The following is a 23,847-nucleotide window of genomic DNA, read 5'->3' as shown; positions in this document are numbered from 1 at the left end:
ATGTTTATTACATTTTTGTTTCTTCGGGTCCAGAATTTAGGAGTAAGTTGGCAGGGGGTTCTGGTTCGGTGTCTCCTGTGAGATTGCAGTCAAGGTGTTAGTAGGATCTCGGTTATCATAGTGTTATTTTGAATCTAATGGCTATAAATTTGATGTTTTGCAGACCATGTCTTCGGCAGTGGTACAGTTGTATGCAGCAGATCGGAACTGTATGTGGTCAAAGAAGTGCAGTGGTGTTGCTTGTCTTGTTAAGGACAATCCACAGAGATCTTATTTTTTAAGGATATTTGATATCAAGGTGAGTCTTGTTTTGCCCTCACTTAAAGTGTAGATGATTAGGTTTTCTACCTCAATTGTAATTTAGTATAGATTTGTTTATCCTTTATGTAATATTTAAATTATACTTAATATTAGAAGAGTGAAGCTTGGTTTGAGATATTGAAGCATGGGCATTGTGATCAAATTGGCAGTAAACCCTAAGCCAAATGTGAATAGTTCCCCATTTAATCTATCCACACATTAAAGATTTTGTTGGTTTGTCTGTTTTTATTCTTTTGGATCTGGACTTTTCCCACATTCTCTACTTTTCTAATGATACTCTTTTTATTCCATCCTGTCCATCCCAGACTAGCATATATAGTTCTTGCAGGGAACTACAAAAGTGTATCTTAGCTTGGTGTGTTCTTACTGCAGCCCGGATTTAAAGTATTAAACAATATCTGTAATAATGTATTTGCTGCCTGTTTTATGTTGTTTCTCAGCATAGGTATATTCAGATTTTCCCAGCTTTGTACCCCTCTGTCTCAAGTGTAAATCCACGTTGTCTTAGACTGGATGCCCTTTGTCAGGAACTCATCTCGGATAGTCACTGTAAAAATCATCTTTTTGCTGAGATGAAGTCTCTGTTTATCTTTTAAAATCTTTTCTGTGGGTAAGCCTCCTTACTTAATATTTATGTGTGGCAATAAGTATAATAGGGTTGTAGTTACAAAAAAAAAATAAAACTAACTTTGAATTCCTGGACAGTACTTATGATTAAATAGGGTGTAATCAAACTGCTTTACTTTTCTGGGCTTTGGCTTATTTGTTTGTAAAGTGTGATGACCATCTGGATCTGTTGCAGAGTATTTCCCTGAGAGTAAGTAAGTTTAAGTCACTGCCCTTTGTAAATTAGTAATTTGTAACACCCATTTCACATACTTCGAGACAGCTGAGAGATGTGGTGTACTCCTGTTAGTAACAGGAGTTTAACCATGGCAGCGATTCTGGGAGGTGGGGAACACATGCATAATTTAAAAGACATTCCTAAGTCCTTTGATATATTTCTCATCAGCAAGGAGAAGCACTATTTAGAAAGCAGATACACATAGAACTCCACTGAGAAGAAGGGGATTCCATTATAAAGGTCATAATATGTGTGGTGGTGGTTTAGTCGCTAAGTCATGTCCAACTCTGTGCGACCCCATGGACTGCAGACCATCAGGCCCCTCTGTCCATGGAATTCTCTAGGCAAGAATACTGGAGTGGGTTGCCATTTCTTTCTCCAGGGGATCTTCCCGACCCAGGAATTGAACCCAGGTCTCCTGCATTGCAGGCTGATTCTTTACCGACTGAGCTATGAGGGAAGCCCCAATAATGTGTGTATATTTTAAAATATTTTAAAGCATTTTAAAATATTTTTTGAGTTGGTGGTCTAGGTGGAACCTTGCATTTCAGAATAAGGCTGTCATTATATTTCCCTAACCAGTCATCTGCAATTATAGATAACCATTGCTAAATACTTACAATTAGCCACATTTGGTATTAAGGTTAATTATATTTCTTGTACTAGAGCTATCGATATGACAGTCACTCATGGATCCCTTAACCATAGTTTAACCTTGTACACTTTAATCATCATTCTCTTTCTGCTCATGATTGATAGTACTTACACCAGTGTTTAATTAGGAGTTCAGTTCAGTCGCTCCGTCGTGTCTGACTCTTTGTGACCCCATGGACTGCAGCACGCCAGGCTTTCCTGTCCATCAGCAACTTGCGGAGCTTGCTCAAACTCATGTCTATCAAGTTGGTGTTGCCATCCAACCATCTCATCCTTTGTCGTCCCCTTCTCCTCCTGCCTTCAATCTTTCCCAGCATCGAGGTCTTTTCCAGTGAGTCAGTTCTCATTAGGTGGCCAAAGTGTTGGAGCTTCAGCATCAGTCCTTCCAATGAATATTCAGGACTGATTTCCTTTAGGATTGACTGGTTTGTTCTCCTTGCTGTCCATGGGACTCTCACGAGTCTTCTCCGACACCACAATTCAAAAGCATCAATTCTTTTGGAGAATTAATTAATCAGGATTAATTTTGGAGAATTAATAATAATTTATTAATAATAAATCAGTTAATTAGGAGACCACTCTGAAAAAGTTAGAAATTCAAAGATTGTTAATGAACAGTAAAGAGAAGGCATGTTTGACCCTCTCAGCATCTACAGAATTGAGTAAAAGAAAATGAAATCCAGTAATATTTGATAGTGTACACTCTAAATACTGCTGATAGAACTATGCTTTGATAATCAGTGCATGTACAAAAGAATCTTACTACTTCTAACACTGATGATGTAGTAATTGTTCTAGTTATGTATTTGACCAAGCATATATTTGCAAATGCTTGGCTAATAAGATTATATCTTAGCATACTGAGTTCAACTCACTTGGTATGTAATTTTTATGAAAGAAACATTATCCAGTATTTACTGTTTTGTTGCTACGTATTAAATTATGTGATATGTTATTTATGTATTGTACATATATGTGGTCTGTGTGTAAAAGCTATTAATATAAACAGTGCCCTAATATGAGTCATCTGCTTTGTTTTTGTTCCTTTTTTTTTCTTATTGGTAACTCTTTTCAACTTTTATTTTTTTCCAGGATGGGAAACTATTGTGGGAACAAGAGCTATACAATAACTTTGTATATAATAGTCCTAGAGGATATTTTCATACCTTTGCTGGAGATGTAAGTCATATTTCCTCTACTTCCCTGTTTAGTGTAATTGCATTTACATTTGTCTGTGGAAAGTATGTGCTTTTTGTGTAAACCCATTATATAAAATATAAGGAATTATTTTACTTTTAAAAGCCTAGTCACAGATACTATGTCTTAATAGGAAGCAACAGCTAAGATTTTAAGGGAATAAAAAGGTTTCCGAGAGGAATGTAAATGTAATTTGGCATGTAGAAAAGAGGTTTCTTTTTCATCTTCTCTGTCTTTGGGCATATAGTTTTAACCTGTCTATGTGATTTTGGACAAATAGTTTAACTCTCTGAATTTTAGTTTTCCTGTCTATAAAAATGAAATCCCTAATCCATGGTAACTTTTAGATATTGAAGGTTATATTGCCATACAAATTATTTTGTGAAAGAATAGTTCATGACCTAGAAGAGTACTAAAATACAGTAGTGTTAGCTGCTCACTTCTCTCCAACTCTTTGCAACCCCACAGACGGTAGCCCACCAGCCTTCTCTGTCCATGGATTCTCCAGGAAAGAATACTGGAGTGGGAGCCATTCCCTTCTCCAGGGGATCTTCCTGACTCAGGGATTGAATCCAGTTCTCCCACATTGCAGTCAGATTCTTTACTGTCTGAGTCACCAGGGAAAGCGAGACAGGGGAAACAGAATTTTAAAAATTTATTGCCTATACGTGGGAACAGGACTTCTTTGGTGGGTCAGGGGTAAAGAATCCACCTGCAATGCAGGAGATGCGGGTTCAGTCCCTGGGTTGGGCAAGATCCCCTGGAGAAGGAAATAGCAACCCACTCCAGTATTCTTGTTTGGGAAATTCCATGGACAGAGGAGCCTGGAGGACTGCAGCCCGTTGGGTCACAAAAGAGATAGACACAACTTAGCAACTAAACAATGACAACAGCAGCAACATACTGGGGGACAGTGTTAGAAAGATTTTTGTACTGTATACTCACAGGAGTTGTCTGAGGGAGGACTAGATTATGAGTGACTTTAATATTCTTTGTTTTCGTATTTGCATTTCCTAAATTTTCTACAATAAAAGGTTGGATTAGATGATTTATCTGTCTTTTCAAAATGTATTCTCTCCTTTCTTTGTTATTTTTCACATTTTTCTTCATTATATGTAAATATATGTACATATATAAAAGTTTGGACTAAATGCCATGATAATATCAGTGTGTTCTTACACTTTTAATAATGTACATGAATACCTGTAATTAAGCTGCAAAATAAAATCATAAAAAAGAGTTGATTTGCATTCGATCAGTGTTTCTAGTGTTTGCCTTTTCAAATCCAAATGTTTACAGAGCTCTATTGAAGGATCAAATTCTGTTCACTCTTTTTTTTTAATTGAAGATGAAGTATCAGTTTAACATTTGAGTGTCTACTGTAACATAATAGTAGTCTTTTACTCTACCTTCTCCATGCTTTTTGCCTTCTTAAGTTATTCAAGTGATAAAGTAAGTTCTTGTGTGCTAATAAAGTGAAGCTTGCTTTCTTCAGAAATGTACTTTTGTTATTAACTTTTTTGTTAAATAAAGCTAAATTTTTGGGTTTTGTTGTTTACCTTTTTTGTTGAAAATATTTCAGACCTGTCAAGTTGCTCTTAATTTTGCCAATGAAGAAGAAGCAAAAAAGTTCCGAAAAGCAGTTACAGACTTGTTGGGCCGACGACAAAGGAAATCTGGTAAGTGTTTTTAAAAAATTTCTTTAAACAGGAGCTGGCTATGGCTTACAGGACAGATCTGTTCTACCATCTATTTTTGTAAACAAAGTTTTATTAAAAACAACTGTACTTGTTGGTTTACATATTGTCCTTGACTATATTTTCTCCCACAGCACAGTTGGATAGTTATGACAAAGACTCCGTGAGGCACAAAGCCTAAAGTAATTACTGTCTGGCCCTTTACACAAAACAGGTTGCTATTTTCCCTTTAAAAAACTACTATTTTTATTGGGCTGATTTTTTTTTTTTTTTTAATTTTTTTAGAGAACGCCAGTAATCTTTTTTGTTGATAATATTGAGCATACACTGACTCTTAATGTTTGCATTTTTATTTCATTATTTGTAACTGACGTTTTAAAAAGTATTTTATATTTTGTGAACAAAGACTTCAGGCAAGGCTAGAAGCAGATATGCAAAGTTGCAAACAAGATCCGTAAACATTGCTTTGTCTCTTGTTTTGTCCCTAATGTTGTATGTTATAAAATCATAAGAAACAGTTTAATGCATGAGACTAATATATATAAGACATTAGAGAATGATGCAGGATAATATAGAGCTTTAAATTCATTGATGTAGAACTACTCAACAGTAGTCAAATACCAGGCATCCCTGTTGTAAAGTGGGAGAAGGGTGATTAGGAAAGGTGAACCTCTCCAGAATCATCTTCTTAGCACTTGTAGGACAAATAGCTTATGGGAGATGCGACCAGCAAATAGATCCCCTTGAAACTAGCTGTGCTCATATATTCCTTGAAAAGTCTTTTTGTACGTCCAAGTATACGTTACCCCAGTTTGAAAATGACTGTATACAAGGATGTGCTTTACCAGTAAGAGGGAATAAGTCGTGAAAAAGGACAGGAATGTAAAGGCATGTGTTACATTTTATACATGTTAACTGTTATTTTAATGGGTTTCTGATAAGGAGGTAATGTACAAAATGAAAACAGAATGAACTGAGTTGTTGCCTCACTGTCATCTTATATCCTCTTTGTAATGAGTAAATAGAATTATTAGGCACCTATTGTTTTTTACTTCTTTTTGGAGCCAGGGTTGTTTACCGCTTGATTCCATGCTGTGGAAGAATTTAATTCTGTGGAAGAATTTGAGGTTCAGTTCCTATTTCAGTGATGTGTTGTGGTGCCAGGCCAGAGGCTCCCTAGAACTCCTTTTAGTCAAACTATGTGACATTTTCAATATAAAAAAGAGTTTAAAACACTTCTTACCATATGGAATAATTGACTTTGAAATAGATAGGTCACCTAAAGGTGTCTTTCACCTGGTGCAGGAACTCTGTTTATACAGTTCCTAAGCTTTTAGTCATAGTGTTTCAGAAGCAGAAAGATGGCAACCCACATGGGAGACAGCTGATTCATCGTTGGGCATCCTTGTCATGGTAAATCAGCCTTCAGTCTCGCCTCTCTTTAACTTAGATCCATGGGGACCAACTTTTGGAGCAACAAATAATTAGCCAGTTTTAATTTGGAAACGATATACTGTGGCCTCCTTAGGCCTTCACTTCTTTAGCTTAACCACTTCCATTTTGTTATTCCTCACATTATATAATTTATAGACTCATTGTCCTGTATATTGTGCTCTGAATGCACTATAGATTTTTATATCTTCTTCAAATGATCCACATTTAGAAAATGGTCTGCTTCAAATATGATGTCCAGGTTTGAACGTAGTACTCCAACCATGGTATGACTAGTACTGTGATACTAAAAACGTCCCCTGATACGATTAAACACTGTTCTGCTAACGTTTCTAGCAAATACTTCACACCATTCACTCTCATTTTTAGTTCAACCAAAGTTTCTCTTTTTTTTTTCAAGTGGTTCTCAAGCCAGGGTAGTGTTATATTTCTAAGTAATTGCTTTTTAGAACTTATACTCTGAACTTTACATTATCTCAGCATATTTCCATGTTTGTGTCACCACCAGTTTAAGAAGTATTTCCTCTCTGGATGCAAATGTAACATCACCTTGGAAACTAGAGATTTGACATTCATGGACACAGGATGTGCTTATATCAAATGTTTCAGAAAATTACTTCATCAGACCACCAGATGGAGTAATCCATTTGTATTTCCCATTACCAGGATTTTCAAATTGTCCCTCAGTTAAATCCTATTAATTTCAGGATTGTGGCTGTTTAGAAACTAAATATTATATCTATGGTATTTGTAAAATTTGAAATATTTTGGAAATATGATTTTGGAAAATTTTGTATTAGAATAATCTGTGGAAATTGTATTTGTTGGAAATTCTTCAACCACTTTTGAACTTTCTTGAAATGAAAATTGTGTCAAACCTACTATGAATGCAAGAGTATAAGTATGAATGCAACAGGTTAATAGCAGTTCTCTTGGTATTACTCCTACTAAGTTGGCTATAGTTTTTCAGTGTTATTTCTGTCTGCCACCGTGCTTAGGCATCTATAGGTGTTTTCATTCAGTTCAGTTCAGTTCAGTCGCTCAGTCGTGTCCGACTCTGTGTTGCAGCACTCCAGACCTCCCTGTCCATCACCAACTCCCGGAGTTTACCCAGACCCATGTCCATCGAGTCAGTGATGCCATCCAACCATCTCATCCTCTGTCGTCCCCTTCTCCTCCTGCCCCCAGTCCTGTTTTCATTAGCTTTATGCTTTCATTCAGTCCCATAGCTTTAAATACTATTTGCTGCTGACTCCCAAAATTTTATCTACCCCCTTTGACCTCACTCCTGACCTTCAGACTTGTGTGTTCCAGTTGTGTGTCAGAATAGCATTCAAAATTACATGTATGAACAGAACACTTAATCCAGGCTCCCCAACTCCATTTAGACCTGCTCCTACTCTGCTAGTCTTCCCTGTCCCAGTAAAAGGCATTGGCTCCACCTTGTCACTCTGGCTCACAATGGTTCTTCATAAACTCTATCAGGGAGTCCCATTGTCTCTACCTTCAAAAACATGTCTTGAATCTGTTTCTCACCACCTCTGTTGCTGCCACCCTAATCCAAGCCACCATCGTTTGTCATCTGGACTGCCTAATGCTCTCACTTGTCCCTCTGCTGTCATTGTATGCCCCTTACTCTCTCTTTTCCACATAGTAACCAGGCAGAACTTTTAAAAACATAGATTAGATCATGCCACTTCTCCTGTTCAAAACCTTGTAAGAGCTTCCTATCATATATAAAATGCAGTCTGTATTCCTTAACCCATGTCTTGTGGGACCCTACATGCTCCAGTTCCCTGATTTCCCCTCTGATTTCTCTCCTTCCATTCTTCCTTTGGTTCACTGCAGTCCAGTATTATGGTTTTGCCGTCATGCTGTTCTCTCCTGAGGGCCTTTAAATATGTTCCTTCTCTTGCTTTATTCAAATGGTGCCCAAATGTCAGTTCCTCAGAGAAACTCTTATTAACCACTTGTAAGAATAAGAGTTTAGATGAGTTAATTTTTTATGTTGGTTTTTGTATTACATATGTCTAATAATATTCTTTCAATTTATTCCCTAACAGAGAAAAGACGAGACCCCCCAAATGGTAAGCTCTTTGATAATTATTGACCAAAAAGATTTTAGATTGTAATTTAATCCTTGTAGAAACACATATCATAGACATTGTGCTAAGTTGCTTCAGTCATGCCCAACTCTTTGCAACCCTATGGACCGTAGCCCACCAGGCTCCTCTGTCCATGGGATTTTCCAGGCAAGAAAACTGGAGTGGGTTGCCATTTCCTTCTCCAGGAGATCTTCTGATCAGGGGATTGAACCCAAGTCTCTTACATCTTGGGCATTGGCAGCCAGGTTCTTTACCACTAGTGCCACCTGGGAAGCCCCATCATACACATTAATACCTACTATTTAATATGTATGATTAAATACTGTAGTTTATTGTGTTCTTATTTTAAAATAAATAACAGATGGGACTTAGAAATGTACTATTCTTTGGCTTTTTTCTAGGATGAGGGAAGACAATAAAGGGTGCCATTTACTATTACTTACATCTTAATTTCTTATGCACAGTTTTAAATTAAGTTCAAAAATTATACAAACTGGTCTTAATGTCTTCCTTAAAAAAACAGTGAATTTTATCTGTCATTTCATTTCCTACTTTCATGTTTCTTTTTTTTCTTATTTCGAAAGATTATTTTGCAATGAGATATGAAACTAGCCCCTTTCAGAATGGGCACTTAACTATTCTGGTGTGTTTAAATAAATTGTAGCTGTGCTTACCATGCTGATGTGTTTAGAACACATAGTAGCTGCACATAATCCTCCTTAATTTGATAATGAAGTAATGTGGATTGAAATATTAGCAACTGAAGTAATGTGGATTCGTTTATTTAAAATCTATGTAGTTATATTAAAGAATAAAACAGGATACTAAGATAAAAAGGACAAGGTCCTAGATCTTTTGTGCAGAGTCTCATCCTGGGTCCCATAAACCCTGGCTGAAGTTTTGTGCTAAATATTGTATATATGTTCTTTTCTCTGGGGAGAGAGGATCCACAGCTTTCATCACATTGAAATGGATCCCTGATCGTATGATAGTAAAGAACTATTGTTTCAGGAGCCTTTGTTATAGTGGGGAATATAGCTGCTGCTCTTTCAAAGGCATCTCAATTCTCTCATCAGAATGTAGGATGATTATTCAGGATAATACTTAATATAGTACAAAGTTCTTAATATATGACAACTGTTGGTGGTTGTTGGTTTTTGTTTCTTTTAAACCAATATGTTACTTTCTGATTTTGTCCTTAAATTTGTTTTTGTGATATAATAACATGAACCAGACACTACTCTATTAAATTTTGGATTATTTACCTTATTATAATTTTTTTAAAAAACTTGACTACCTTCAGTAGTACTTAATATGTGCCAAGTGTTGTATACTTTGACTTTCTCTTTTGAGTGGAAATTGTTAATACTTAGGGTACAGGACTCCTTGGGGATAAATAAAGTAATCAAAGTGTTTATTTAGCATGGTGCTTAATACTAGTTATCATGATGAAGACAGTGACAGTGATCATAATCACAGCTACCCTTTAATGGTCATTTGCTACCTGCCAGGCACTGTTCAGAAACCACATGAAGTAGCTACTGTTATCCCTGATGTAGATGAGAAGACTGGCACAGATAGGTGACTTGCTCAGGGTCACAGAACTAGGAAAGTGAGCAAGATTCAGTCTCAAGTGTTCCAGCTCCAGAGCCTGGCCCCTTAACTACTGTGCTGTAACCACTGTGCTACATCAGGATGGTTTTGAAGGAGAAACTGAGACCTAGAGAGGGTGTGTAACATGCCTTGAGGTGTGCAGCTAGTATGTCACAGAAACAAAGGAAGCAGATCAGCTGAGCCAGAAATCGTTCATCTGAACCTTTAATGTAGCATTAGAAGGTTTTCCACTTATTGTGTGCTCAGAATTTTAGTCTCCTCTCTTTTAATTTATTAAACTATTTGGCCTCCTGTGAGCATATATTAAGTACCAGTGTGGAAGGCTTCCTAGTGTTAGCATCTTTAGAGAAAGTAATCTGAGATTATAAAGTGTAGATGTACAAATAACATAATTAAAGTTAAGGATGTAAGTACTTTTTGATTTTTGTAAATTTAACCTTTTCAATACATATAAAACGTATTTTTGAAGAGGCACCTACTCCACGGTGGTTTGAATTTGGATACTCTTAATGTGACAATGATGTCTTATAATTTTATTACCCCTAGTAAGAGATACTCATAATTAAATGTAGTTTCTTTCTCTGAGATGGTTCTTGGTTTTAAATCTTATGATGTGAAGTTTTAACCTTTCGGTACAGTGGTCCCAAACTTTTTTTCATTAAATAAACAGAAAATTTAAAAATGGTATTGTTAAAAGATTATACAGCATGTGTTGCCAATATTTGCATACTTATTTATTTATAAGATACACATACAATTATTATTAGAAATTTTCATATTTTTCCCTGCAATGCAGTTGCTTGCCTTGCCCGCCCCGTGGTGTGGAGAGGATCAGGCAGGCGGCCTGTTGCTTTTCTGCGTTTGCTGCGCTGCCGCTAGGTGGCGGTGGACACTTTAACCGCCTTGCAGAGTCCAAGCAGGGGCTCTGCCCCAGATCCTCATTTAGGTCAGTTTAGCCGACCTTTTCAAATTGTAACTGGAAAAAAGACACTTTATGTAGAAGTAACATGTATTCCTGTCCTAAAGTACAATTAGGACAAGTGTTTCCTCATTAACTCCTAATCCATACACTTTTCTTTTATTTTCTTTATTGGTCAACCTCACCTTTTAACTTAGACGCTTTCCAATGATTTATTCTCAGCTTCATGACTGCTTGACATCAGAGGTCTCTAGGCCACCTGTTTCTCAACTATTTTACCTTGGTGAGAACTCTCTGCTTTTTATGTAATTAAGCAGAAGAGATTACTTTGTTCTTTTAGTTTTAAATTTAACTAGAAATGCTGTTCAGTGAGAATATTAAAAAACCTTTTCTCTGATAGTTGTCCTTCATCAGAAGAAGGTAATTTGTCATAACTGCTTTTTGAAAAAGAAGGGAAACAGCTCCCCTTCATTATGTATTTACTTAATACATGTTCTTAGGATGAATGTAATTTCAGAAATGGAATAAGTAAAGTTTACTATAAATGATTGATTTCTGTTACCATATCTTTCATAAACTTTATTTAAAAAATGATTCTGTGCTTTATACGTTATTAATTTTTCAGTCTGTCACTTTTAAATATTTAATTAGGCTTTAGAACAATATTTGAAATTTATTTCCTAACATCTTCAAACTGTAAAGTAAATGCTGTCAACGAAAATAGCCAAATACTTAGTCTCTTGAATGTGTTCAATTCAGTTCAGTAGCTCAGTCATGTCCGACTCTTTGCGACCCCATGAACCGCAGCATGCCAGGCTTCCCTGTCCATCACCAACTCCCAGAATTTACCCAAACTCATGTCCATTAAGTCAGTGATGCCATCCAACCATCTTATCCTCTGTCATCCCCTTCTCTTCCTACCTTCAGTCTTTCCCAACATCAAGGTCTTTTCAGATGAGTCAGTTCTTCACATCAGGTGGCCAAAATATTGGAGTTTCAGCTTCAACATCAGTCCTTCCAGTGAACAACCAGGACTGATATCCTGAATGTGTAAAAAGTCCTTTTTTCTAAATTTTGAAACTCATAACCATTTCTTGTAACAGTTGGACCACAAACTAAGAACTGATAAATTGGTAAAGACATAAAATATACTTACTTTAAAGTTAGCATTGTTGATAAGTCTTGTGATTTAACTGTTGTGTAAAAGGTACAATAGTTAATAGAAAGAGTAGTGGACTAGAAACTAAGATAGCAGAGTTTACCTTTCCCTTTGTCACTAATTGTGTGACTTTAGACAGGTCACCTGCCTCTTCCTGTCCTTAATTGTTGTTTTTTGTTTGTTTTGTTTTTTATTATAGAAAGAACACATCTGAGTATCATTCTGTTGGTGATGACACTGTTCTTAGTTTTTGTCTATAAAATGAAAGATTTGGAAAAACTAGCTAATTTCCCAGCTTATACCAGTTTTTTTTTACAGGTCTCTAAAATCTGAATTTTTCTATATGGACTTAATTAAATAGTGTTTTAACCAATACTTATGAAGTTCGTGTGAAATAACACTAAGTAGCTAATGGCACAGCTTTATGAACTGCTTGCTAGATGCATAACAATATTTCCACACCTGATTTTGGAGGAGAGGAAGGAGGGGAAACTTTGGTATTCATTCTGCATATCACTTATATTTCATTCCTGTCCTCTTCATCCTTGACTTTCTTCAGAGATGACCAAATTATTTTCTCTAGTGAGTTGTAAATCAGGATTACAAGAATCTTAACTTCATTACTTCTCAGATGAGAATTTACTAGCTTGAATAATTTAAACTGTTAACTTTACCGACTTTATACCATTTAGGACATCCATAGTATAATAGGTTACTTTTATATAAACTAAAGTAACATCAAAATATTTTTATTTTTGCTTTTTATTAAAAACTAATTATAATTGTTAATTTTTTGTTTTGTTTTTCTGAATGCACCACACAACTTGTGGGAACTTAGTTCGCCAACCAGGATTGAACACGGTCCTCATGCAGTGGAAGTGCAGAGTCCCTACCACTGAACCACCAGGGAATTCCCAAATTTCTGTTATTTTTTTAATGGTGAATCTGGTTATTCCTTTATTATTGCTATTTGGACACAACTATTTCAGGAAGGATGATAAGCATAAAGAGAGTGTCTAACTCTGATATACCTCAATCTGTCTTCAGTTCAGTTGCTCAGTCGTATACAACTCTTTGCTATCCCATGAACCGCAGCACGCCAGGCCTTCCTATCTATCACCAACTCCCGGAGTTTACCCAAACTCATGTCCATTGAATTGGTGATGCATCAGGGTCTTTTCAAATGAGTCAGCTCTTCGCATCAGGTGGCCAAAGTTTTGGAGTTTCGGCTTCAACATCAGTCCTACCAATGAACACCCAGGACTGATCTCCTTTAGGATGGACTGGTTGGATCTCCTTGCAGTCCAACGGACTCTCAAGAGTCTTCTCCAACACCACAGTTCAAAAGCATCAATTCTTCAGCGCTCAGCTTTCTTTATAGTCCAACTCTCACATCCATACATGACTACTGGAAAAACCATAGCCTTGACTAGACGGACCTTTGTTGTCAAAGTAATGTCTCTGCTTTTTAATATGCTGTCTAGGTGGGTCATAACTTTACTTCCAAGGAGTAAGCGTCTTTTAATTTCATGGCTGCGTTCACGATCTGCAGTCATTTTGGAGCCCAGAAAAATAAAGTAAGCTCACTGTTTCCACTGTTTTCCCGTCTATTTGCCATGAAGTGATGGGACCGGATGCCATGATCTTAGTTTTCTGAATGTTGAGCTTTAAGCCAACTTTTTCACTCTCCTCTTTCACTTTCATCAAGAGGCTCTTTAGTTCTTCGCTTTCTGCCATAAGGGTGGTGTCATCTGCATATCTGAGGTTGTTGATATTTCTCCTGGCAATCTTGATTCCAGCTTGTGATTCTTCCAGCCCAGCATTTCTCATGATGTACTCTGCATATAAGTTAAATAAGCAGGGTGACAATATACAGCCTTGACGTACTCCTTTTCCTATTTGGAACCAGTCTGCTGTTCCAAGTCCGCTTCTAACTGTTGCTTCCTGACCTGCATACAAGTTTCTCAAGAGGCAGGTCAGGTGGTCTGGTATTCCCATCTCTTTCAGAATTTTCCACAGTTTCCACATTTTCTATGTTTTTCTGGAACTCTCTTGCTTTTTCAATGATCCAGCAGATGTTAACAATTTGATCTCTGGTTCCTCTGCCTTTTCTAAAACCAGCTTGAACATCTGGAAGTTCATGGTTCACGTATTGCTGAAGCCAGCCTTGGAGAATTTTGAGCATTACTTTACTAGCGTGTGAAATGAGTGCAATTGTGCGGTAGTTCAAGCATTCTTTGGCATTACCTTTCTTTGGGATTGGAATGAAAACTGACCTTTTCAAGTCCTGTGGCCGCTGCTGAGTTTTCCAGATTTGCTGGCATATTGAGTGCAGCAGTTTCACAGCATCATCTTTTAGGATTTGAAATAGATCAACTGGAATTCCATCACCTCCACTAGCTTTGTTCGTAGTGATGCTTTCTAAGGCCCACTTGACTTCGCATTCCAGGATGTCTGGCTCTCGGTGAGTGATCACACCATCGTGATTATCTGGGTTGTGAAGATCTTTTTTGTATAGTTCTGCTGTGTATTCTTGCCACCTCTTCCTAATATCTTCTGCTTTTGTTAGGTCCATACCATTTCTGTCCTTTATTGTGCCCATCTTTGCTTGAAATGTTCCCTTGGTATCTCTCACTTTCTTGAAGAGATCTCTAGTCTTTCCCATTCTGTTGTTTTCCTCTATTTCTTTGCATTGATCGCTGAGGAAGGCTTTCTTATCTCTCCTTACTAATCTTTGGAGCTCCACATTCAAATGAGTATATCTTCCCTTTTCTCCTTTGCTTTTCACTTCTCTTCTATTCACAGCTATTTGTAAGGCCTCCTCAGACAGCCATTTTGCTTTTTTGCATTTCTTTTCCATGAGGATGGTCTTGATCCCTGTCTCCTGTACAATGTCATGAACCTCCATTCATAGTTCATCAGGCACTCTGTCTATCAGATATAGTCCCTTAAATCTATTTCTCACTTCCCCTGTATAATCATAAGGTACTTGATTTAGGTCATACCTGAATGGTCTAGTGGTTTTCCCCACTTTCTTCAATTTAATTCTGAATTTGGCAATGAGAAGTTCATGATCTGAGCCACAGTCAGCTCCCGGTCTTGTTTTTGCTGACTGTATGGAGCTTCTCCATCTTTTGCTGCAAAGAATATAATCAATCTGATTTCAGTGTTGGCCATCTGGTGATGTCCATGTGTAGAGTCTTCTCTTGTGTTGTTGGAAGAGGGTGTTTGGTATGACCAGTGCATTCTCTTGGCAAAACTCTATTAGCCTTTGCCCTGGTTCATTCTGTACTCCAAGGCCAAATTTGCCTGTTACGCCAGGTGTTTCTTGACTTCCTACTTTTGCATTCCAGTCCCCTATAGTGAAATGATTAAGGGGGTTCATAAATCTTATTAAGTATAAAGATAGGAGAGTAATAATTTGCATCATCTTCTTTGGACGGTGTTGCTGATAATGATGAGTAATGATAAATTATAAGAGGAGAGAAAACAGAAAGAGAAGGAAGAGAAGTAAAAAGTTATTACTAGATAAGTCTGTGAAGATACTAGTATGACCCCAATTCAGTCCTCTAACACTTGAATTCTCATTATTTTTAATAAGTCCCTTTTTTTGAAACGACAGTGAACTCTGAAATCTTGAATCGGAACAAATTTGAAAATCTAGTTCTTTATCTCCTCTTTAATAAACTTCCTGTATTGCTTCACTGACCTTTAATGTTTGGTCCAATTATTTTCAGATTATTCCATGATGCTAAATCAGCTTTTAACCGTTTTATCTATATTGTTCACTAGCTTCCATTTTTTTCCAAGAAAAATTTTTACTTCTTGCCAATATTAGCAACTTCCCACAGAATTTTGTATGAAACTATAAATAGAACTTTTAGACTTTGAATATTAAGGGAAAATAGCTGAATTGTATATATCTTTCAGTTGTGTACAAATTATTTGTCTGATAAATTGGCAGATGGTGTTTATAATTTTATTTTTACTGTATTTCATCTTTAATAGTAGAGTTGAGGGAGAGAATATTTAGTTATATATAATTTCCCATGGACATCAATGTTTTATTTCAGACAATGTTTATGAATAGGTTGCCTTTGAGGTTTTTAGGATAATTGAAGAATTAATAGTCAAGTTGGCATTTAGTGATCACTCAATATACATTAGCCTATAATTTCTTAGGGTTTCCATCTGCCATTCTATGATTGTGTTGGAGATTCCACACACCACCCCTCCAATTGGTGACTGGCTATAAGGACTCACAAGACTGAGTACCTAGTAAAGATCTCTTACAATGAAAAGATAAAAAGCAAAAGCTAACACAAGGGAAAGACACATGGGATTAAGTTGCGGGGAACCACCCACAAGCTTCGAAGAGTGTTCTCTCACTGGTCACAGGGAATGTGCTTAATTTCTCCAGCAATGAGTTGTTGCAACACACATGGAATGTGTTAAGAAGAAACTCAGTGCCTGGGGTTTACTGGGGGCTAGTCATGTGGGCATCTTCTGTCTAGTACATACCAAGATTCTAGACTTGCAGAAGGAAAGCAGGTATCAGCATGAAACACACTGATAGTACTAATAGTTTAGACACAATGAGCTCATCTTATCAGGGAATAATGGAAACCTTCTTAAAATCCTGGATCCTTCGATGCCAGCTAAGGGCCAGTCTTGCAAGCAGGCCTTTCTAAAGATAGCAGTCTTAGGCCTACTATGTTAACTCTTTGTCTGCATAATAGTGATTATATTTTATACAGTGTTTTTAAAATTCTCATTACTATGATCATATCAGAGGAGTTTGGTCTAATAGGAAGTTTTGTTAGAGAATCATACATTAAAATGGAATCTCTGAGGAACATATGTTGCCCTTCAGTTTAATTTTTAAAGGAAATTTTAAGATGAATTTGTTTCATTCAGACTTTCATACCTTTAAGAGCAAGAGTACTTCTATGAATTATAAGACAGAATTTTCTGTGCTACATTTAGTGTCACTCCTGGAGATGCTGTTAATAATACCTGAAAATGCCTGAGGTCTTTTTACTGTTGATCCTTGTGAAAGATGGACTGTTTTAAGAATTTTTGTATCTTAAATTTTTGAGCTGTATACTTCTGATAGCCATACATACAGTATAGTATAGTATAGTATGTATATACAGTATATACATACAGTATAGTAATGAGGAAGATGCTACTAGACTTAAATGTTACTGTTTTGGAAAAAATGGTAGTAATAATTATATAAGCATTTTTTTTCCTCATAGACTAATAAAGTTGAAATGAAGTAAGACTAGATTTCTTTGCTAGATTTAAAACAAAGATGCTTCTTTTCTTTTACTCTCCTTATGTAATGTATGCCACTTTATTAATGAGTAATATGTTGGATGTGAAGCTTGTAATAGTCAAAATTTAATAGATCAGATAAATTTAAATTCATGTTGAAAATTCATATACTTTATGAGATTTAATATTATAAAAATAGAAGTTTTCTTTGAAATAATGTATCTATGCTAATTTGTTTAAGAATTTGTTATAGACTTTTGCAATTTAAGAATTTTTGAAATTTATTATTTATAAAAATTAACGTGATTTTAAAGTTTAAATAATTTATAGTAATGAAATGTTCCTGCTGCAGAAAAAGGTATTTAAATTATACATTATGATTGTGATAATTCTTAAATCTCTTTCATATTATTTTGACTTTATTTGCAGGTCCTAGTCTACCCATGGCAACAGTTGACATAAAAAATCCAGAAATTACAACAAATAGATTTTATGGTCCACAAATCAACAACATCTCCCATACCAAAGAAAAGAAAAAAGGAAAAGCTAAAAAGAAGAGGTTAACTAAGGCAGATATTGGAACACCAAGCAATTTCCAGTAAGGCAGTTCTTTTATTATTCTTATCTTTACTTTTGATTTATTCATTTCTGCTCTTTTTTTAAATTGTTAGAAAGTTCTGTTTTCTTTTTGGGAGATCCCTTACATTTATCACTTGCATACCTTCAGCTATAATTTTGTTGTTGGAGTTTTTAAAGGCTATTGATCAATAGACTTTTTATGAGTCTTAGTTTATTTACTTTCCACCTATCAGAAAAGAACAATTAGAGTTGTTTTTTCAACTAATTGTTGGTTGAAAATGAAATCTCACTTTTCCTTATAAATGATATTTGGAAATTACCTTAAACCCATTGTCCTATTCTGTTTGGGCTGCTAACAGAATACTATAGACTGGATAGCTGATAAACAACGGAAATTTATTTCTCACAGTTCTGGAGGCTGTAAAGAGACAGGCAAGATTTATTTAGTGTCTTGTAAAATCCCACTTCTTAGTTGATTGCCATCTTCTCATTGTGTCCTCACATGTTGGAAGAGGGTGAGAGAGCTCTCCAGGCCTCTTTCTTAATGGCACCAATCCTATTCTTGGAGAATCCACCTTCATGACCTGATTACCTCCCCAAATCTTCATCTCCAGGAATTATCACATTAGGGTTAGATCTCAAGATAGGAATTTTTGGAAAACACGCTCAAGTCTATTGTAGACATCAAACCTTTGATATTCATTTGACGTAGTTCAAGCATTCTCATGTGCATTACTTCGTTTCTTCATTACAGAATTCCGGTTCTCTTACATATGTAATGCTTGTATTCTTATGCTAGTTTGACAGTTAAGGAAATGGATGCTCAGAGAGATTGTGCAAAAATGTTAAGGTGCGCAGTTAGTAGTGGAGCTGGGGCTAGAATCCTGGTCTCTTGACTATGTACACTTTTTTCCCCTGAAAATGATTATGTCTATGAGAACCATTAGTTCAGGCCAAAAATTCACTGGTTGGGTTGGATTTCATGTATATTATGTTTTTAATGTCACTTACGCATTTTTTTTTTCTGTTTCTTTCCGTCTGCTACTTTAGGCACATTGGACATGTGGGTTGGGATCCGAATACTGGCTTTGATGTAAGTTATTTTCAAGCCATAAATGTTATTACTCTAAATATGTGGAAATGTCATGTCCTACCTTTAGACTTTTATTCTTATACATTTTTGTGAGTTCTAGTGTTTGGTTGAATGTGCTTATATTTATGTTCATATTCCACTGAGGTTTGAAATCATATATTGTTCTATCATTGATGGCTGAGTCTCTGAAGAGAGTTTTTTTGTGGGATTTTTTTTTTTAACTCTTTGGCTTTATCTACTATAATATGAAATCTCTATGTTTTGAAAGCCAAGAGGAGAAAATTATTTTTGCAAAGTGATCATTTGAGGGGAATATAAGCCAAATTACTTGAAAGTACTATAGTACTAGACAACTTTTGGATATTCAGACTGTGACTGTAACATTCTGAATATCCAAAAATTGTCTAGATCTTTTTATTACTATTTTTGGTGATTTCATCATTCATTAATTTATAGCAATGTGAGCAAAATAGTTGAAAACTGGTTACCTAAGTATATGTATTTAATATTTGACTGATAATCACAGTTTGGGAAAATTATGTTGAAAAGAAATATTACTTGTGATTAGAATCAAAAATTATTTTGGTTACTTTTTTATTAATAGAACTACAGTGTTAGCACCACAATAATAAAGAAAAACAAACTTTATTTTTTATATTAGAGTATAGCCAATTAACAATGTTGTGATAGTTTGAGGTGAACAGTGAAGGGACTCAGCCGTACATATACATATACCCACTCTTCCCCAAGGGCTTCCTAGGTGATTCTAGTGGTAAAGAACCTGCCTGCCAATGCAGGAGACATAGGAAACATGAGTTCCATACCTGGGTTGAGAAGATCCCTGGAGAAGGGCATGGCAACCCACTCCAGTATTCTTGCTTGGAGAATCACATGGACAGAGGAGCTTGGCAAGCTACAGTCCATAGGATCACAAAGAGTTGGACACGACAGAAGTGACTTAGCATGCACATTCTCCCCCAAACTCCCCTTCCATCCAGGCTGCCACATAGCATCAAGCAGAGTCCCATGTGCTATAGAGTAGGTCCTTGTTAGTTAAGCATTTTAAATATAGCAGTGTATACATTTCCATCCCCAAATCCCTAATTATCCCTTCCCTCCACCCTTTCCCCTGGCAACCATAAGTTCCTTCTCTAAGTCTGTGAGTCTTCTGCTTTTTGCAAGTAAGTTCAGTTGTATCATTTCTTTTTAGATTCCACATATAAGGGATGTCATATGATATTTCTCCTTCTCTATCTGATCTACTTCAATCAGTATGACACTTTCTAGGTCCATCTGTGTTGCTGCAAATGGCATTATTTCATTCTTTTTAATGGCTGAGTAATATTCCATTGTATATATGTACCGCATCTTCTTTATCCATTCCTGTCAGTTGGCTTTGAGGTTGCTTCCATGTCTTGTCATAAACAGAGCACCACAATATTTTTGAATGCCTCTTTGTGTTGGGCATTTTACAGGGTACTTGGGTTATAAAGAGGTATTTGACCTCAAATTTTTGAATAGATTTACTAATACTTTTTGTGGTTATTTGTGATTATATCTAAATCTTCATTAGGACAAGGTGGAATAGATGAACTTTAGAGATGTCTCAGTCATGAAGGGATTGGTAAAAATCTAAATAAGATGCTTTCTTTACAAAGATAGGAAACAAAAAGATAACATAAAATATAAAACCTATTCTTTGTTCTTATCTTTTTCTGTTTTTTTATAAGATATTTACTTAGCATATAAATATTCTAACTATATTAAAAATTTATAAACATAAAAGAAAATAATTTCATAAAAGGCACAGATATGCGAATAAAATTTCAACTTGCCGTTGTGAAAAATTGGAGATAGATTTTATAGTTAGCAGTTATTTTATCTGTTGTAGCTGAATAATTTGGATCCAGAATTGAAGAATCTTTTTGATATGTGTGGAATCTCAGAGGCACAACTTAAAGACAGAGAAACATCAAAAGTTATATATGACTTCATTGAAAAAACAGGAGGTGTTGAAGCTGTTAAAAATGAACTACGAAGGCAAGGTAACTTTTATTTCTATTTAGGCATTCTGACTATTTTTTCCTTTGACTCTTTTGAGGTCAGTTGCATTGATGACAGCTACATGTGTTCATGTGAACCTTCCTTAAGCAGAATGTTGTAATTTATGGGATAACTTGTTTAGCCCAGTGTACTGTATTTTACATTATTTCAGTATAACTAAAAAAATTGTCAAGGCTTTTCTAACTATTTAAAAGTCTTATATTACGTTCATAAAAATTCATACAAAGTCTTCTGGCTGTTTGATTTTAGAATAAAAAAGTATAGTTGCATGTTTCACTTAGTAAATGTTAGAGACCACTATCAAAGTTGTGTTTATTACAGTTAGAAGTAGTAGTTTAAATGTAATTATGAATTCTACAATCTATAATGAGCATTTTTAGAATATAAATAATGCAAAATCTGTTTATTTTGAAATAAATTTTTTTCTTAGCTAAAATATAAAACTTGCCATTTGGTACCTGAGAACACAAACAACTTGCACCTTTTTAAGATTTGATATTTTATTTAAGTCACCATGTTTTTTGGTCATGTCTTAATAATTGTCACAATTAAATGCAAATACAGTTAACTCTGAGTTTTCCAATATGACTGTTACCTCTTTGCTACTTTATTCATTTGGGGCTGGCTAGTTTTCTTCCTCGTTTTTGCATACTTGTGATAAGACCATGTAGCAAAACAAAAGCTCCAGATAATCAAAGCATTCTTTTGAAGAATTTAACTGACATTTAAATTAGGTATTTGATGTACCTGTATCTTTTTCACTGCTGATGTGCATTCATTCATGTATCCAGTAAACATTATTATGTTAGCACTAGTCTCTACTCAGGATATTTAGATATAAAGATATGGTTTCTGCCCTCAGAAATCTTACTATGTATTGTGACAACAGATATGTAAACAATCATGCAGTCATAATTGCTGTTACAGAAACACAATGCTAATTCCACTGAAAATAGTATGATGATGATTTATCTTATTTTGTGAAAAAAAAATCACATTTCCAAATTGTATGGACTTTTAACTAAAACATCTGGGCAACATAGTTTTTAAATGCTTCCAAAATGAGTCATGGTTACAATTAGTGTGCAAATGATGGAGGTCTTGAGGACCTAGTTTGTTTCTTGACTCTCTTTTTCTCCACTGTTACCACTCACCTTCATCTTACACCAGATGATGCTCAGGGTCTCTCTGAACTGTCTGAATTTATAAGTTTATAAATACTCTTAGCCTTTGTTAGACAGTCCATATTGCTGGCCTCTCACCTGAATATCTGTAACTGAGAGTGGTCTGTAGTAACTTGATTGAGTTTGGTTTTTTTAAACTTTCTTATTACTGCTTTTTATTCTAGCTGCTTTTAAAATATCAAATTAGGCAAAGTCCTCAATTGAATTACCTAAAACAAAGGAAAAAATTTACAGGCATTACAAAAAATATACTTCAGGAACTTAATACTCAAGATTCTTATACTCAAGAATCTTAACTTCCAGTGTAGAACTTTTTAGACACCCATTTTTTAGACGAAGAATAAAAAGACAGATAATGATTCATTATGGAAATATTTCCTGGGTGAAGCATATAGCATGTTCAGAAGTATGAAAAAAATAGGGAGAAGTTTATGAAGTTGTCATAAAAATAGGTTTTGTAAGACCTGACTCAAAGTTCTTGAAATTATTTTGTAAAGTCATGTAATCAGACTTGTAAAAAGAGGTAAACCTTATCATTTCCAGTATATCTTTTTGTGTATCTGTGCAGTTGTTTGAAGTCCATTAATTTATAATAAATAATCTGCTCTTTAGGTCCACCACAATGGAGTGGTATGTATGGGGGATGTTATTTGACCCAGTGTCCTGAATTATGCATGTGTTTATTTTCAAAGAAGCTATAACTCATTTATCCTGCCTCCAAAACTAATATCCAGTAAGGTTTTCTTCCCTCTATTCAAACTAATGTTTGGGGTATATAGATGCTAAAGTAAGAAAGGAAATTTATTTCTCTGAGTCAGAGTTCATTTTTGTCTGTAATTGAATTTTTTTGAAATTCTGTGGGTTACCTCTTACAGCACCAATGTTGTTTTTATTATTACTTATTATACTTATTTTTAGTGGTTGGTTTTTACACTTGGCATTATTTCAATAACCTACATAAAATATACTTATATTTTTACATTAATTTGGGGCAGTGGGGAGGACTAAACATAAACATGCAGTTGGGTAGAGGACTACTCAGGGAGTTGTTAATATTCCCATAAATTTAAATCTGTGTGGAATAATATATGCCTGGTTTGCTTAATCCTAATGAGAGTGCATGAGAGCAGTTCTTCAAAGTGTTTCCTGGATTCTGTAATACACTTCTTTTAAATATTTATTTATATTGTTTTATAATTTCTGCTTATAATTCCCTTAAATATCAAATATCTAGGGTTATCTACTGGTTACTCTTAATTTGATCTGAAATAATTATTTTTAAGTATATCAGCTTTTCGTTACAGTGTACCATCAAGACAAGGTTTTTTCCTGGAAGCTTCAGTCTTTCTTCCTTTCTCACTAAGCTTTGATAGTAAGAACAGTTTGATTTGTTGTAACTTCTGTGTCATGCTTTTTATTTACTAATTAAATATCTAAGAACTATCATTGTCATCCTGAATCTGGTGTTTGTGGCGACTCAGAGTTTTCAAACCTGTAGGCCTCCAGACCTCCTCAGAGTGGTGTGTGGTGTCTGCTCAGGAGGCGTTTTTGTGCATGTGAACCTAGGTAATGTTGTGCCATCTCTCCTCTCCTCCTGTCTTAATTCTTTCATATTTTTACCTTGGGATATGGCATATCTTTGGCATACTTTCCTTTTTATGTAGTCATAGTACAGATTATAAAAA

At 35.4% G+C, this 23,847-nt stretch overlaps 1 protein-coding gene across 9 annotated transcripts in view; it reads left to right on the top strand.

Moving 5' to 3' along the window:
* The window catches only part of LOC145523571 (actin nucleation-promoting factor WASL), an 82,771-nt gene that overhangs the window by 40,928 nt on the left and 17,996 nt on the right, over positions 1-23,847 (top strand). For 3 of the 9 annotated variants that reach the window (XM_081534123.1, XM_081534125.1, XM_081534128.1), the window contains 8 exons: positions 164-298; positions 2,912-2,998; positions 4,599-4,695; positions 8,229-8,252; positions 17,672-17,840; positions 18,872-18,914; positions 20,806-20,959; positions 22,775-22,792. In XM_081534123.1, coding sequence (XP_081390249.1) covers positions 164-298; positions 2,912-2,998; positions 4,599-4,695; positions 8,229-8,252; positions 17,672-17,840; positions 18,872-18,914; positions 20,806-20,959; positions 22,775-22,792 — 727 coding nt within the window. Of the gene's footprint in view, positions 1-163; positions 299-2,911; positions 2,999-4,598; positions 4,700-8,228; positions 8,253-17,671; positions 17,841-18,871; positions 18,915-20,805; positions 20,960-22,774; positions 22,793-23,847 lie in introns of all 9 variants that reach the window. The other 6 variants (XM_081534124.1, XM_081534126.1, XM_081534131.1 and 3 more) reach the window with 3 other exon arrangements.

Source organism: Giraffa tippelskirchi, chromosome 10 (assembly GCF_054371585.1).
Source record: "Giraffa tippelskirchi isolate mGirTip1 chromosome 10, T2T-mGirTip1v1.2.pri, whole genome shotgun sequence".
Lineage (NCBI taxonomy): Eukaryota > Metazoa > Chordata > Mammalia > Artiodactyla > Giraffidae > Giraffa > Giraffa tippelskirchi.
The sequence above is the reverse complement of the archived record's forward strand: the minus strand, read 5'-3'. Positions and strand labels throughout refer to the sequence as shown.